Consider the following 14,628-nt stretch of genomic DNA (forward strand, 5'->3'; position numbering starts at 1 on the left):
TCTCCTCTTGTGCTGCGTTACCTGTCGAGTTCCACCGTCACTCCTCCTCCCCCTCCAGCAGACTATATCTGTACTGGTACCCCGCTACATGTTAACCAATAATCCTTCCTATAATATAACACCTCCCACCTGCCTTCATCGTCAGCCACACAGCTTCTACCAGTTAAGACCTCTCCCCCTTCCTCCCCCCTCTCCCCCCTCCTCTCCCTCCTCCTCTCCTTCCCTCCTCTCCTCAGCCACAGGGGGGGGGGGGGCAGACCACGGTACTAGAGGAGAGAGAGAAAAACTAGCACTATGGACCGTGAACTTTCCTGAAGGACAGAGAGTCGGCTAGAAAGTGACGCCCGACGTACAACACCTGCCTGAAGGTGTAGTGGCCACGTGGAGCTGCCTCGCCTGCCTGTCTCGCTCCTCATACCTCGGCTGTTGTTTGTTGTATCCTGTTGTAGTCACCGTCTATGTTACTGTTGTATTCTGTTATAGTCACCGTTACTCTATTGTCATTCCTGTTTATTACCGTTACTCCATTCCCATTCCTAATTATTATTCCATTCCCATTTCTGATTACTACTGTTACCCCATTCTCATTCCTATTAGTTTCCTATTACCATTCCTGTTTATTACCGTTACTCCATTCCAGTTATTATTCCATTTTTATTCCTAATCATTACTGTTACTCCATTCTAACTTGTAGTAGTCCAACTCTTGACACTGCCACCTTCACCTGTGGATCGCGGCCAGTCAGGTGGGTGGGTGGGTGATAGATGTGGTGGTGGGTGAGGAAGGTGGATGGATGGGTGGTGGAGGTCGATGGGTGGTGGTCAGGAACGTGGGTAAGTGGTGGTGGGTGTTGGGTGTTGTTGAGGAACGTGGATGGGTGGATGATGGAGGTGTATGGGTGGGTAAAGGAAGTGGATGGGTGGGTGGGTGGGTGAAAGGTAGGTGATGGAGTTGTGTGGGTGAGAGAGGTGAGGGAAGGTGGTGGTAGAAGCCATTTGATAGGTAAGGTGGATTGGGGGTGGGGGGCAGGTTAGGTAATTAATGGGGTTAAGTTACCTGTAGACGACAATGTAAAGGTATTTTTAGGTGAAATTTTTGGTGAATGGATTATAGGGAGGGTCGCTAGGGAGGAAGGTGGGAGTGGCGGGGGAAAGATGGTGGAGTAACGGAGGAGAGAGGGGGAAGGAGTGAGGGAACGAGTGGGAGAGAGGGGGGAAGGTTAGGAAACAAGTTGGAGGGGGAGAGAGGTAAGGGAACATTGGGAGGGGGGGAGAAGGGAGGTGGTTAGAGAACAAGTTAATGGGGTGAGGGGGAGGAGAGGTGGGGGGTTATAGGTGGCACGTGTTTGTGGGTGGTGGTGGTGATGATAGTCAGGTTGCAGCTGTGGGTGGTGAAGGTGCGGGAGGAGGAGGAAGATAGAATTGCGACTGTGGTATTTTCTCCTGAAGGTGTTGAAGGTCTAGCTGTAGTTAAGTAAAAGGTCTTGCTGTGGTGGAGGTGGCGGCCTTGTTGCCATGGTAGAGGTAAGTTGGGAGGGTGAGAGAGAGGGAGGGAGAGGTGTATAGCTTCCCTCCCTCACACCCTGGTATCTCATATCAGGTTTCTCTCCCGTTCGTCAATCTAGTTTTTAATATTTTCTTATTTTTACTAACAACTGCTACTATCTACCATTATTATTATTAGTAGTAGTAGTCGTAGTAGTAGTAGTAGTATTATTATTGTTGCTGTTACTATTACCACCACCATCTATCTGACCCTCACCAGGTGTATAATTACTATATAGGTAACGTGTTCACCTCCCCAGCAACACTTCTCTAGTTCGCTCCTGTAGGTGACACAGTAGAGGCTCGTTACTCTTGACCCCACCACGTCAGGATGTATCTCTCGTAACTGTTAATGACTGGAGTAGTTACTAACTTGGACTACGTAGCATTTAAAGATCGTTTGGGACAGAGCCAGGTCACCGCAGGGCCAGGTCACCGGAGATAATAATTGTTATCTATGTGATGTGTCTTGATATCTCAGGCACTGTTACGAGACGAGACTAAGTTATCTAACACACAAAAAAAAATCCAAGTCTGTTTACATTGTCCTACATATTTAAGCAAGATACACAATTATTTAGTTATTTAAGGTAAACACATTATTATTATTTATTATTATTTTTTTTGGGGGGTAGTATAGGCAGCGATGCTGGAAATAATTTAAAACAATTCTGATAAAGCAAAGAGAAAGACAAAGGGAAGAGGAACAGCACGAAGCTTCCCAGACTCCTGAAGAAGGGATGTATTGTAATGTTGTTTGGTCTGGTCACACAAGGAAGCTGATGATGCTGGTGTTGCAGGGAGGGATGGTGTGGCTGGTGTGGTGTTGCAGGGAGGGATGGTGTGGCTGGTGTGGTGGTGCAGGGGAGGGATGGTGTGGCTGGTGTGGTGGTGCAGGGAGGGATGGTGTGGCTGGTGTGGTGTGCAGGGAGGATGGTGTGGCTGGTGTGGTGGTGCAGGGGAGGGCTGGTGTGGTGTGCAGGGAGGGATGGTGCTGGGTGGTGGTGGTGTGGGGAGGGGATGGTGTGGCTGGTGTGTGGTGTGCAGGGAGGGATGGTGATTTGGTGTGTGGTGTTGCAGGGGGATGGTGGGTGGTGCAGGGAGGGATGGTGTGGCTGGTGTGGTGGTGCAGGGAGGGCTGGTGTGGTGTTGCAGGGAGGGATGGTGTGGCTGGTGTGGTGGTGCAGGGAGGGGATGGTGTGGCTGGTGTGGTGTTGCAGGGAGGATGGTGTGGCTGGTGTGTGTTGCAGGGAGGGGATGGTGTGGTGGTGCAGGGAGGGATGGTGTGGCTGGTGTGGTGTGCAGGGAGGATGGTGTGGCTGGTGTGGTGTTGCAGGGAGGGATGGTGTGGCTGGTGGTGTTGCAGGGGAGGGGATGGTGGCTGGTGTGGTGGTGCAGGGAGGGATGGTGTGGCTGGTGTGGTGGTGCAGGGAGGGATGGTGTGTGGCTGGTGTGGTGTTGCAGGGAGGGATGGTGTGGCTGGTGTGGTGGTGCAGGGAGGGATGGTGTGGCTGGTGTGGTGGTGCAGGGAGGGATGGTGTGGCTGGTGTGGTGGTGCAGGGAGGGATGGTGTGGCTGGTGTGGTGGTGCAGGATCAGGTTCTGGGTGTGGTACTGGCCTTGGAGTGTGGTTAGGGAGTAGCGGGGGGGGTGGGGGGAGGGACTCAGCCTGCAGCATTCTGATGAGTGTGGTGGTGCAGGGGAAGGAGGGTGCGGTACTGGTGGTGCGGGAGGGAGGGAGGACGCGGTACTGGTGGTGCAGGAGGGGAGGGAGGGAGGACGGTACTGGTGGTGTCTGGTGCAGGAGGAGGAGGGAGGGACGAGAGGGGGAAGAAGAAGGAGGTGCAGGACTAAAATCACCACCAATCATCTTCTTGGTTGACTGGTGGAGAGGATAGTTGGTTGCCCCAGACTTATACCATTCCTCTCCTCGTCCTCAATCAACCAAAGACATTCTTAGGGGGAATAATTCAGGGGTGATGAGGTATTAGGGTCATGGATGGCCAGGGGAAGAGATTGTAGCTTGAGTCACACATACCCAAAATATTCTCAAGAGCCTAATGTTAGTTTTTTACCCAGAATCAACTTTAGGTACACGAGAGTTGATGTTAATGAGAATCACACGTCATTTGGTCACCATTTTACACCATAGGTTTTAAATGAACCAAACAGAGATACATTGAGAAGTTTTCAATTAAGGACAAAAATTCATCTACAAAACCCTTGAGAACTTGAGCCAAGGTTTCCCTCTCTCCCATCGTCAGCTCACTACGTCAGAAGGTCAACCTGTGGAAGTTCCGGATGTTGTGCTGGACTGTGGCTGGTGGTGGTCGTGGACGTTACAGGAGTGGTCGAGAGAGAGAGAGAGAGAGAGACCATTTAACGGGCTATATGGAAAGAAAAGTCCGTTATATCAAGGGTCTGATAGGTGTGTAAAACTCCTTCTAATAAACTATTATAGAGATGAAAGTCCGTTATATGGAGGGTCTGTGAGATGTGAAACCCTCCATCTAACGGATTATATGGAGAGAGAAGTCCGTTATATAGAGGTTTCACCGTTGGTATGGCGATACTAATCTATTAATAACTTTTACTGCTGGTTGTATATATAATCTTATTTAAATCCACCGTCACATTCCATCCTGATAAGAAAATTGTAAACATTATTTTTTTTAATTTGAGAAACCAACGTTGGACCTTTAGTGTGACGTCATCTTGAGGGACCTGAAGTGAGAACAATAACAACAGTCGTTTAACAGGGATCGGGTGGGGTTGGTAGGTGGAGGTTGGGCGTGGGGTTAGTGGGTGGAGAGGGACGTGGGGGGTGGGTGGAGGTTGATGGTGGATGGAAGTTGGGATATGGGGTTGGTGGGTAGAAGATGGAGAGGGACGTGGGGTGGGTTGTGGGTGGGAGGTTAGGGGTGGGTTGTGGGTGGGGAGGTTGGGGTGGGTTGTGGGTGGAGGTTTGGGTTGTGGGTGGGAGGTTGCCAGTGAAGATTAGCTGGTATTGTGGGTTTATGGTGAGAAATTAACAACAATAGGAAAAAAAATAACTTACGATGCTTTCTGACTCCTGGTGTGTCTCGTAGTAAACACGAGTAAACTTAACGATAACTTGTATTGTCGAGGGAAAACAAATTGACTCTTCCCAGGTGTGTGCTTCTACCAACGTTCCCAGGTGAAGAATAATTAACGTGCTAAGGTGTCGTTTGTTACTATTCACAGTCTTAAGGTATTCAGTAAAATATTCGTATGATAATTATTTGCCGTACGATTTTTTTTGAAGTTGGTTATGGGTGAGGGATGGGGAGGGGGTAGAGAGAGGAGAGGGTGATAGGAGTAGTTGTTGTGGATGTGCAATATGTGGCAATGATGTACACAGTTAGTCAGTCGTCCATGTCAAAAAAAACTTTCGCTCATGGCGGTGGTGGGTGAGAGAAGGGGAAGGAGGGGGGGGGTGTTGGTAAGAGTTCTTTTAATCTTTAATTATTGATAACTAGTGTATAGAATAAGATAAAATACCCAAGCTTAAATATATTAGTTATTGACATCAGCACTGGAGGGAGAGGAAGGTGGGAGCGGCAAGGTGTGGTGGCAGGCAGGTAGTGTAGGCTGGTGTCTTGCTTAGCTTGTTAGTTCATGGTAAACTACTCAGGTTTTTTTCTTTTACCTTCACATTGATAAGCTGGTTCCTGTCTGTCTTCATTAGCCTCTGACGTCACTCTTATCTCTTGTAGTTGGTGACGTGAATTTTTTTAAATCTTATTATCTATTTTTTTTCTTCTGTCTTTTAACACGACAGGAAACTACGACAGGTCTTTGGTGTCGAGTTGTGTGTTGTATGAATCGGTTTTTATTTATTTATTTATTGGGCACTCCCTACATCCTTGTGTAAGGTGAAGCGCAGAAGCGTTAGCGCCCAACAGGGAAGCATGCTCAGTTCATGCTTGCCTTTATGTCTCAGAAGTTAAGGGCGTAGAAGCCTGAAGAGTCAAGGGCGTAGAAGCCTGAAGAGTCAATGGTTTATGTCATCAAGTTATTGGAAGCTCCAACAACTTGTCCCTGAATACGAATTCGCAACTTTCGATTTACAGCAGGTACCTACTTTACTGCTAGGTGAACAGGGACTAATGGGGGCTAGGAAGTATGTCCAAACAACTTCCACCGGCCCGGGAATCGAACCCGTGACATCTCGCTTGCGAAGGCAAGAGCGGTGCCACTCTACTACCAGCACCCCCTTTTTGTGTTCTGGTTAATGGCGTTTGAATGTGATTTTTTATTTATTTTTTATCACAAACTAAACTTTAAGTCAAAACACGTATCGTACTAGTTGAAGATGTTTGTTTTCTGTGTCATACTCCGCTGTCATCGTCATCATCAATCATTATAATGAACTTTATATCCAGTGTAAATATTTCTTCTATAATATTAAACTATGTCTTCCCTTTCAGCACATCTCTCTCTTTTAAATCGAGACGGCTCCTCCTGATAGTGAGTTTGAGAACACCCGCATGAACTGAGGGCGAAGCTGTACGATTCTTATTTAACTGAGGAACATTCTAAAGTGTGTGTATGATTGTCTGTCAGAAGAGAGGAACTATTTTGATTCCAGCCACATCTACGAACATATTAAGAGGATTTATGAAGGGATATCGTGACTCGCGTGTGTTGTGTTGACATCAGCGACGTGAGAGGATCGTACATATCAGATGAAATTATCGTTTCGTGTCTGGCGGTGATAACTAATAGGGATGGATGGACTGAGTACCAGAGATCAAGAAGCTATAATTACTTCCCTGTGATAAAAACCCTTGTGTGATTATACTTGTGATTCTAGAGGTATGATTCTGTGGCAAGATTATAGAAGATAAGGATTATTAATATTACCTGCAGTGATAAAAAAGAGGAAATTTATGTACTTTTTTATCGGATTTGACGGAAATTAAGAGAAAATAATGTTGTGAACAGTAAACAAGGCAGCTAGGACACAACACAGGAGATCATTATAAACACAGGAGATCATTATAAACACAAGTCTTACCCCTGGTGTGTGTTAACCCTGCTGGTGGTGAGGATGATGAACGGCTTGGACACACCCGCCCCTAGTGCAGGTGCCCACGCCCACCAGCTGGCCAAGATGAGGGTCACGCAGAAGATACAGTCGCCCTCTACCCCTCTCACGCCCATAGCACCCACCACCCCGGCCTTCATCCCCGTCACCCACTTCGGCGAGGAGAACGTCATGGAAGGTAAGACATCACAAGGCCTTGGTTTTGTTGTGAGTTATATGTTCTCACCTGTCAGTACACCTGTCCGATCACTTTATTTTGCCCAAGAATAAACTCAACTACAGATTGCAATTCAACCTAACCTTGACCTAACCATCACCATAGCTAGGAAATGCCCTAATGACACTATTACTGTAGGGTCATGTAGAATGAGACGCATCTTGTTGCATTTTTTTTTAAATTCCAGAAAAGCTGTTTGTTATTGTTGCCCGAACCGTTACCATGGCAACAATTGGTAAATTTTGTGAGTAAGTTGTGGGACAGACAGACACACACACACCACAACACAAACACACACACACACACACACACACACACACACACACACACACACACAGACAGTCGCATGGTTGTGGCACTGGTAATAGGTGTACGTATAAAAATATGTGTATGCTATGAGAGCCAATATAAGTGTATTGAAATTATCTGTAAAGGGGAGATGGTGTTAGTCTTCACGTTCACGCTCCTACACCAGAACCAAGTCATCTGTCCTTCACGTCATCCTCCCGTCCTCCACAAAGGCTCATTTACACGTCACTATATATTCACTCCCGCAGCATGTATCAGGACGGCTGTGTGTCTCCCCGCTGAACCATAAGTGTAACTCATCTCTCCCCTTGAGTGACGCCACCCCTCACTAGACATTTTATGTTGATCGTATGTATACAGCGTCTTGTACGGATGTTTGCTGTGTATGATGTATGTTGTTTTAAGGATGAATGTTAATGAAACGAAGATTGGAATATTTGACGGGATGATTCGTAGTTTATAATGCTCGCGTTAAGGCATAATACTATTGACTGGTTATAGTGGTTAGGAGGGTTGTATATAAGCATGTGATGCGTGGATGGTGTTCTGTCATATAGATGATGATGTTGGAGATGGTGGTGGTGATGATGTTGAAGATGGTGGTGGTGATTGATGTTGAGATGGTGCTGATGATGGTGGTGGTGCTACATAAATCGATAGACAATATAAATATACAAACAATATACATAGTCACTACAGTTATACAAACAAAGGTACAGAGTAAGTCGCTTTATTCAAGGTCAGTCCAACAAGGCTGTCACCATAACGCTTATTACCAGTAGGCGAGTTGAAGATTTATTATGTAAACTTTATAAATTCTTGTAGTTTTTATACAAGTGATTTATTCATTTATTTACAAGTGTATAATCGTGGTGTAAATATTCGTATACACAAACCTTGAGTAAATTTTATTGAAAGATTTTAGATGTTAAAATTTTGTCTCCTGTCTGGTGTTAAGTGAACGTATTAAGGTCAATTCTCAAATGTAATCCCTATGGTAAATGTGGTCAATGTTTTTTTCAGGTTAAAGTATTTGTCGTTTGAGTGTTTGTTTACATTTGGCAACAACGTAATTTTCCACAGTGATCATAAGTCCTTTGGCATTGAAGAAGCACTGATGCGAGGAACTGGTATGTCGTCTCGTTGGTGTGTGTGTGTGTGTGTCAGGTTGGTGGGGATAACACTGTCCTGTTCTACGGGTTTTTGTCTTGCAAGCTAGTCTCTCTCTTGTGTACTAAGTAGTTATATTAGACTCGTAATCACTATCCATCTAATAAGAGACCACAAGATCACTATCCAACTAATTAGAGACCTCGTAATCACTATCCAACTAATTACAGTCTCCTGGTTCATAGTTTTCATAGTTCCTGACTTAACGTGACAGCTAATAGGATTGGAATCTGTTCAGGCAGTTTGGATTCCGTGAACTGGGGGTAGGGTGGAGTGGAGGGTGAGGGTGAGGTGAGGTAGGTGTGTAAGGGATGGAGTGGTGTGAGGGTAAGGGAGTAGAAGTGGAGTAATGTGTGAAGAGGAGGGAGAAGGGAGTGGTGTGAGGGGGGGGACGAGTGAGAGAGTTATGTGTGGGTTGGGAGTGGGGTGTTAGTGAGGGAAAGGGAATGGAGTGGTGTGGGTAAGGGAGGGAGTTATATATAGAGAGAGAGAGAGAGAGAGAGTATAGCTTGGGGTGTGTGTGTGTGTGTGTGTGTGTCAGGTTACACAGGCTGCTACACTACTCAGGGTGTTCACATCAACAACCACATCCTTCACGTTTTAAAATCCATCTTAAATCAATATACCCTTTTAAAAAATACCATACCGTAGGAACCACAAACTCCTAAACTTGATTGTAAATTGTGAAGGAAATGTTATTTTTTTATAGGTAGATAAAGAATTTTCGGTATTTAGTTCCATTAGAAGTTAGATTATTCATTCAGGTCCTGTGATTTTATTCAGCTCCAACTACCATTATATTGTAGCTGGGTGAACGTACTTACCCCAACGATCTTGTAAGGCTAGGACGCGTGATGGCATTGTTGACTGATCTGCTGGTGGGTGGAATGTAAACCTATTGAGACTGTGCAGAGTTACTAGCACTTGTTGTTATTGTGTGTGTGTGTTTTCTTGTGCCTGTGTATGTGTGTGTGTGTTTTCTGCCTGTGTGTATGTGTGTGGGGGAGGTGGTGTGCGCGTTTAAAACCTTCCAACTCAGCCGGGAGCGACGGGAAATACGATAGCCGGTCACAGTTGATACACACACAACACAAAACACAAAGTTTCCTGTTGTAAAACCCCTAAGTTTCATGGTAAGGAAGTGACGGGAAGTGACAGGGGGGTTCAGTAATGTTCTAGTATATAATATCACACAGATGAGTCATTGAGTCATTAGTGGGTCTGTTTATGCTTAATATTATCGTCTAGAGATGGAATGGAAAGAATCAATGCTTTTTATGGTAAACTATAACACAAAAGTTCTTAGTTAATCCTAGTAAAAAAACCTGTATACAAAATAAATGGTATTAACAAACACGAGATATATTTTGGCCAGAGTAGAGAAAGGGCATTGACTCGTGTGACAGATAGAAACCAAATAATTCATATCTGGTGAAATTTGGTTTGCATGATTCGTGTCTGCTGTCATGAATGGTGGTGCAGTATCCGACGACTTCAACCACTATGAATTGAGAGGCCGGACACGGGTCAGTAACCACAGCAACAGAAAACTTTAACCTCGACCAACAATCGTTTATGGATCACGGCCGGTTTTTTTTTTTTATAGAAACACCGAGTGGTTTTTCCTTTCGAATGTTTTAACCAACGATTCATTATTATTATTATTGTTCTTGATGGCTTTTGCGTTTACACTGTCAAGACATCAGTAGATTCCTCTCTTTTCCGTTGATTGGTTAATTTTATATCGTGTGTGTGTGTGTGTTAACTAGCTAGCTAACTGGCTGGTGGGTGACTCGTGGTGCTGTGTGAAAGCGTCCAGTCATGGTCACCATTTTCACCTTTGTTAGCTCTCATTAACCTGCGTTTACTTTAGCTTTCGTTATCCTGTTTGAGTTATCGTATATTGGGGGAGAAAAACTGGAGCTATTATTATTTTTGTTGTGTTTAGCTTTTGTTTGTTTACTTTCTTTGTCTACTGTTTAGCTTCCCTGTATCTGTAGCTTTCTTTTGCTGTGGAATAACTTTTGTTCTGTGGTAAGTTAGCTTAAAGACACTCTTCAAAAGGTTCACTGGCTCGCTCGTCATTATAACCCGGTTCAATGGCTCGTCCTGTCTTAGAACCTGACCTTGAGACCAATTCAAACCTTCAGACCAGTGAGTCATGAACCAAGAAAACTTCCTTGATATTTTTTTCTACGTAACCTAACCTAACCAACCTCAGTAATCTGTCGTGTGAGGATCGTAGCGTTGGTGTTTGTCTGTGCGGTGTTAAAACGATTCAATTGGGTAAAACTAGAGGTGTTATCAAATGTTTTAAAGTTTTGACAATTTCTTGTTACCCGAGTCGTGAGTTGGTGGGAAAAAGCAAGATTTTTTTTATATATAATTTAACGGCGTGTTGCTGGGCGTGACTCCCTTTCCTTTCATACTTTTGTAGTTTATCAATTGAATTTATTAAACAAAATACTTACATACTTTTATTTAACTTCCTAGATAGAAAAAATGTTTAATGATGCTTATGAGAAAACCAAATACCTCAACAAATGCATAGAAATAATATACGACTTGACAACCTTACGTCTCGCCTGGTATTTGACATTGCCATCAAGCGCAGTTTCAATTTTTTGCGATAATCAAATAATTTACTAATTTCTTATATTTCTCATCATCAAATACACCTCTTCCCACATATATTAATTAATACTGGGAATATTATCTGGCCGAAATTAGATCCAAGATGACCATGATATCTCGATTAATGATAAGTTAAGGGATAGTGTTGCCATATGTGTGGGTTGTATTTATGGTGATGACCCACATTATGTTTACACTCTCTCAACAGCTGGACGTCGTGAGGAGGAGAAAGGATAAGAAAGGATGTGTTAAAACTTCTTATTCTGAATTATTTTTTATATATTTTTTTCGTGTTTTTATGTAAATCTGTTTGTTTGTTTGTAATGGATGTTATCGTATATATATATATATATATATATATATATATATATATATATATATATATATATATATATATGTGGAGTTTAATAGCTTTCTTTACATGTACTCAGACACATGAACTAGTACTTATTGCACGCACACACACACACACACACATAATCCATCTTCCCATCGTCGTAAATTTTGGATCACCTGAAGATTAGCCCGCAGCTTTTATCACCTGGAGATTAAACAGCCTAACTCTTCTAAGGGGGATTAGGTTAGGTTAGACTTGCGTATTTGTTAGATTAGGTTAAGTTATATTAGTTAGGTTCCTTTAGGTTAGGTTAAGGTTAGTATGGTTAATCCTCAGGTGGAAATAAGCAAGTGAGGAGCTAATCTTCAAGTGATCCTTACCTTTCTCTCTCTTTTTTAACCTGGTGGATGTTGGTTCAGGAAGACCCCGGGGGAGCACCTGAAGCCCTACTAGCTCAGAGGGGGGGGGGGCGTGGTGAACCTCCTCTTTACACCACCTCTTGTTTCCTCAATACCTGGTGACTTATGCAGGACACCCCCCATAGCTCTCTCTCTCTCTCTCTCTCTCTCTCTCTCCCCCCCCTCTCTCAACCCGGTCCCCACACAGTCTACCTTGTCTTCATTCTCCTCTGCATTGGCGACTCTGATCACCTTCACACAAACGACGGTCAGCCAGTGATGCTCTCGTGGTGATGGTGGTGATGGCGATGATGGTAGTGGTGATAGGCGGTGATGATGGTGGTGGTGTTGACAATGTATTCCTCCGCGTCGATAGCCTTAGGTCTTTTAACTTAGATGAGACCAAGAACTCTGTAGAGGCAAGACACCACAGCCTAGCCTATCACAGACAAGACCCACAGCCCGCCCATCACAGACAAGACCCACAACCCAGCCTCTCCAGACAAGACCCGCCCATCACAGACAAGACCCCAGCCCAGGCTATCACAGACAAGACCCACAGCCCAGCCTATCACAGACAAGACCCACAGCCCAGCCTATCACAGACAAGACCCACAGCCCAGCCTATCACAAACAAGACCCACAGCTCAGCCTATCACAAACAAGACCCACAGCCCAGCCTATCACAAACAAGATCCACAGCCCAGCCCTACAGACAAGACCCACAGCCCAGCCTATCACAAACAAGACCCACAGCCCAGCCTATCACAGACAAGACCCACAGCCTAGCCTATCACAGACAAGACCACAGCCCCCCCATCACAGACAAGACCCACAGCCCAGCCTATCACAGACAAGACCCCACAGCCGCCCATCACAGACAAGACCAGCCCAGCCTATCACAGACAAGACCCAGGACCCAGCAGAGAGGATGACTGTGTGGTCAAACTCATGTGACCTCACAAAGAACAATTTCCAGGAGTAGTTGTTTACCTTGGCATGATCATGAACGGCGTCACCCCCCCCCACCTCCACATTACATCAGGTCAGCTCCTTCCGCCCTCCCTGCATTCCTCTGTCTGACTGTTTGAATGTTTCTCTGACTGTCTCTGTATTAATGTATCTCTGTCTGACTGTCTCTGTTTCTCTGTCTCTCTGTCTGACTGTCTCTCTCTCCATTCTTATGAAGTTATATTACATTTATTTATGAGAACTGGGTACGTACATGTGCCATTGACAGGGGTTTCAGAGAGACTCACCTGACGGGGCAGTGAATAGTGATTGCAACACCTGTCTCTTGCAACACCTGTTTATACCTCCACCTCCCCGTCACGACCCTCCTCCCTTACCACGTCCTTCCTCCTTCACCACGTCCATTCCCTAGGACGACCCTCCCCCCCTTGCTCTCTCTGTTGTCTCAAATAATTACTCGATTGATATATTATAAATCTACTGCAGAAGACAACGAGGAAGGGGAGGCAGGTGGTTTAATGCTTTATATTGTACTTAAGTGTGGTTCACCTGTGCGACTCACCTGTGTGTCAGTAAATCACCCACAGGTTCTTGTTTCTCTGGGTCATCTTACCTGTCTCGTGGAGTCACCAACCACCTCACTTACTCCCCCACAACGAGCCACTGAACACCTGGGAACCTGTCACATCTTGTCACGATCTATTTGTTGCTGGCGAGAGTTCTTTATTCTTCTCTTCTCTTCTCTTCTCCTCTTCTCTTCTTTTCTCTTCTCTTCATGTCCATGTCTTCCTCTCTCCCTCCCACCCTCCGTCGTTGTCTTAGTCAGTCAGGCGGCCGCAAGAGAACTATTACCTCGACTTAAAGGTTGACAAAAAAAATCCTAATCCACTTTTATCAGGCCACTTGAACTCATCAGTATGTACAGTGGATCTTAATAAGGTGGAGTGGTGGAGGTGGAGTGGTGAGAATGGGTGGAGTGATGGGGAGGAGTGGGGGGTGGTGAAATGACAGTGTTATCTTATCTCCACTGGTAAAGATAACAACCAGCCAGAGTCATCTTGTGTGGGTGGTACTCGAACTGATAGTACGATCCCTCGAGCGTTATCTCTTGTTATTTGTAAATTTGTTGTCTTATTGTTGTTATTATCTTCTCCTCCTCCCCCTTTATCCCTCATCTCTCTTGTCATCACCTTTTTCTTCCTCGACTCCCTCTCCTATCTCCAACAGTCCCCCCATCTTCCTCCATCATCCCTTCCAGCATCATCCTCTTCTCCTCTTCCTCCTGGCCGTCCTCTCCATCCCCCAACCCTCTCAACACTCTCCTCCTCTCCAATCCCCCCCACTCTTCCTCCTCCTCCCCAATCCCCCACTCTTCCTCCTCCTCCCCAATCCCCCACTCTTCCTCCTTCTCCCCAATCCTCCCCTCCACCGTCTCCTCTTGCCCCATGCATGTCAGACGGCCCGCAGTCACCACTCTTGCACCATAAACATGAAAATCAACCAGAGAGGAGAGCATCGTGTAACCCGCACCCAGCCTCTAACTCACTCAGATTCCTGTGTGTAAAAACTGTGTGATAATTCTCTCTCTCTCTCTCTGTTGTGTGTGTATGTGTGCAGTAGTGAGTGAAGAGACAGCAACAGTAGTAAATGAGACAACGGCAGCAACAGTAGTGGGTGAGGCAACAGCATAGTGAGTGAGGCAGCAGCAGTAGTGAGTGAGGGCAGCAGTAGTGAGTGAGGCAACAGCAGTAGTGAGTGAGGCAGCAGCAGCCGTTGCCCTACACAGTGAAGGCCGTCACCCTCGGCCACCAGCTCCCCACAAAGGCCGGGATTTTCCTACACAGTAATGCATCATCCTCTGGCTAAAGTTCCCTCAATGGAGGAGAACTTTTCATCTTTTTCACTGAGACGACAAGGGTGTTTACGTCACAGCTGACACTCTGAGCGACTGTGATACAACTTTGACTGGCGGTAAAA

General features: G+C 45.4%; 1 protein-coding gene across 2 annotated transcripts in view; it reads left to right on the forward strand.

Annotated features, from left to right (window-relative positions):
* Positions 1-5,998: 5,998 nt before the first annotated feature.
* The window catches only part of LOC121871159, a 119,258-nt gene continuing 110,628 nt past the window's right edge, over positions 5,999-14,628 (forward strand). For both annotated transcript variants that reach the window (XM_042373303.1, XM_042373306.1), the window contains exon 1: positions 5,999-6,792. In XM_042373303.1, coding sequence (XP_042229237.1) covers positions 6,618-6,792 — 175 coding nt within the window. In that variant the 5' untranslated portion in view covers positions 5,999-6,617. The remainder of the gene's footprint in view (positions 6,793-14,628) is intronic.

This window comes from Homarus americanus, unplaced genomic scaffold, assembly GCF_018991925.1.
Source record: "Homarus americanus isolate GMGI-L3 unplaced genomic scaffold, GMGI_Hamer_2.0 scaffold40565, whole genome shotgun sequence".
NCBI lineage: Eukaryota > Metazoa > Arthropoda > Malacostraca > Decapoda > Nephropidae > Homarus > Homarus americanus.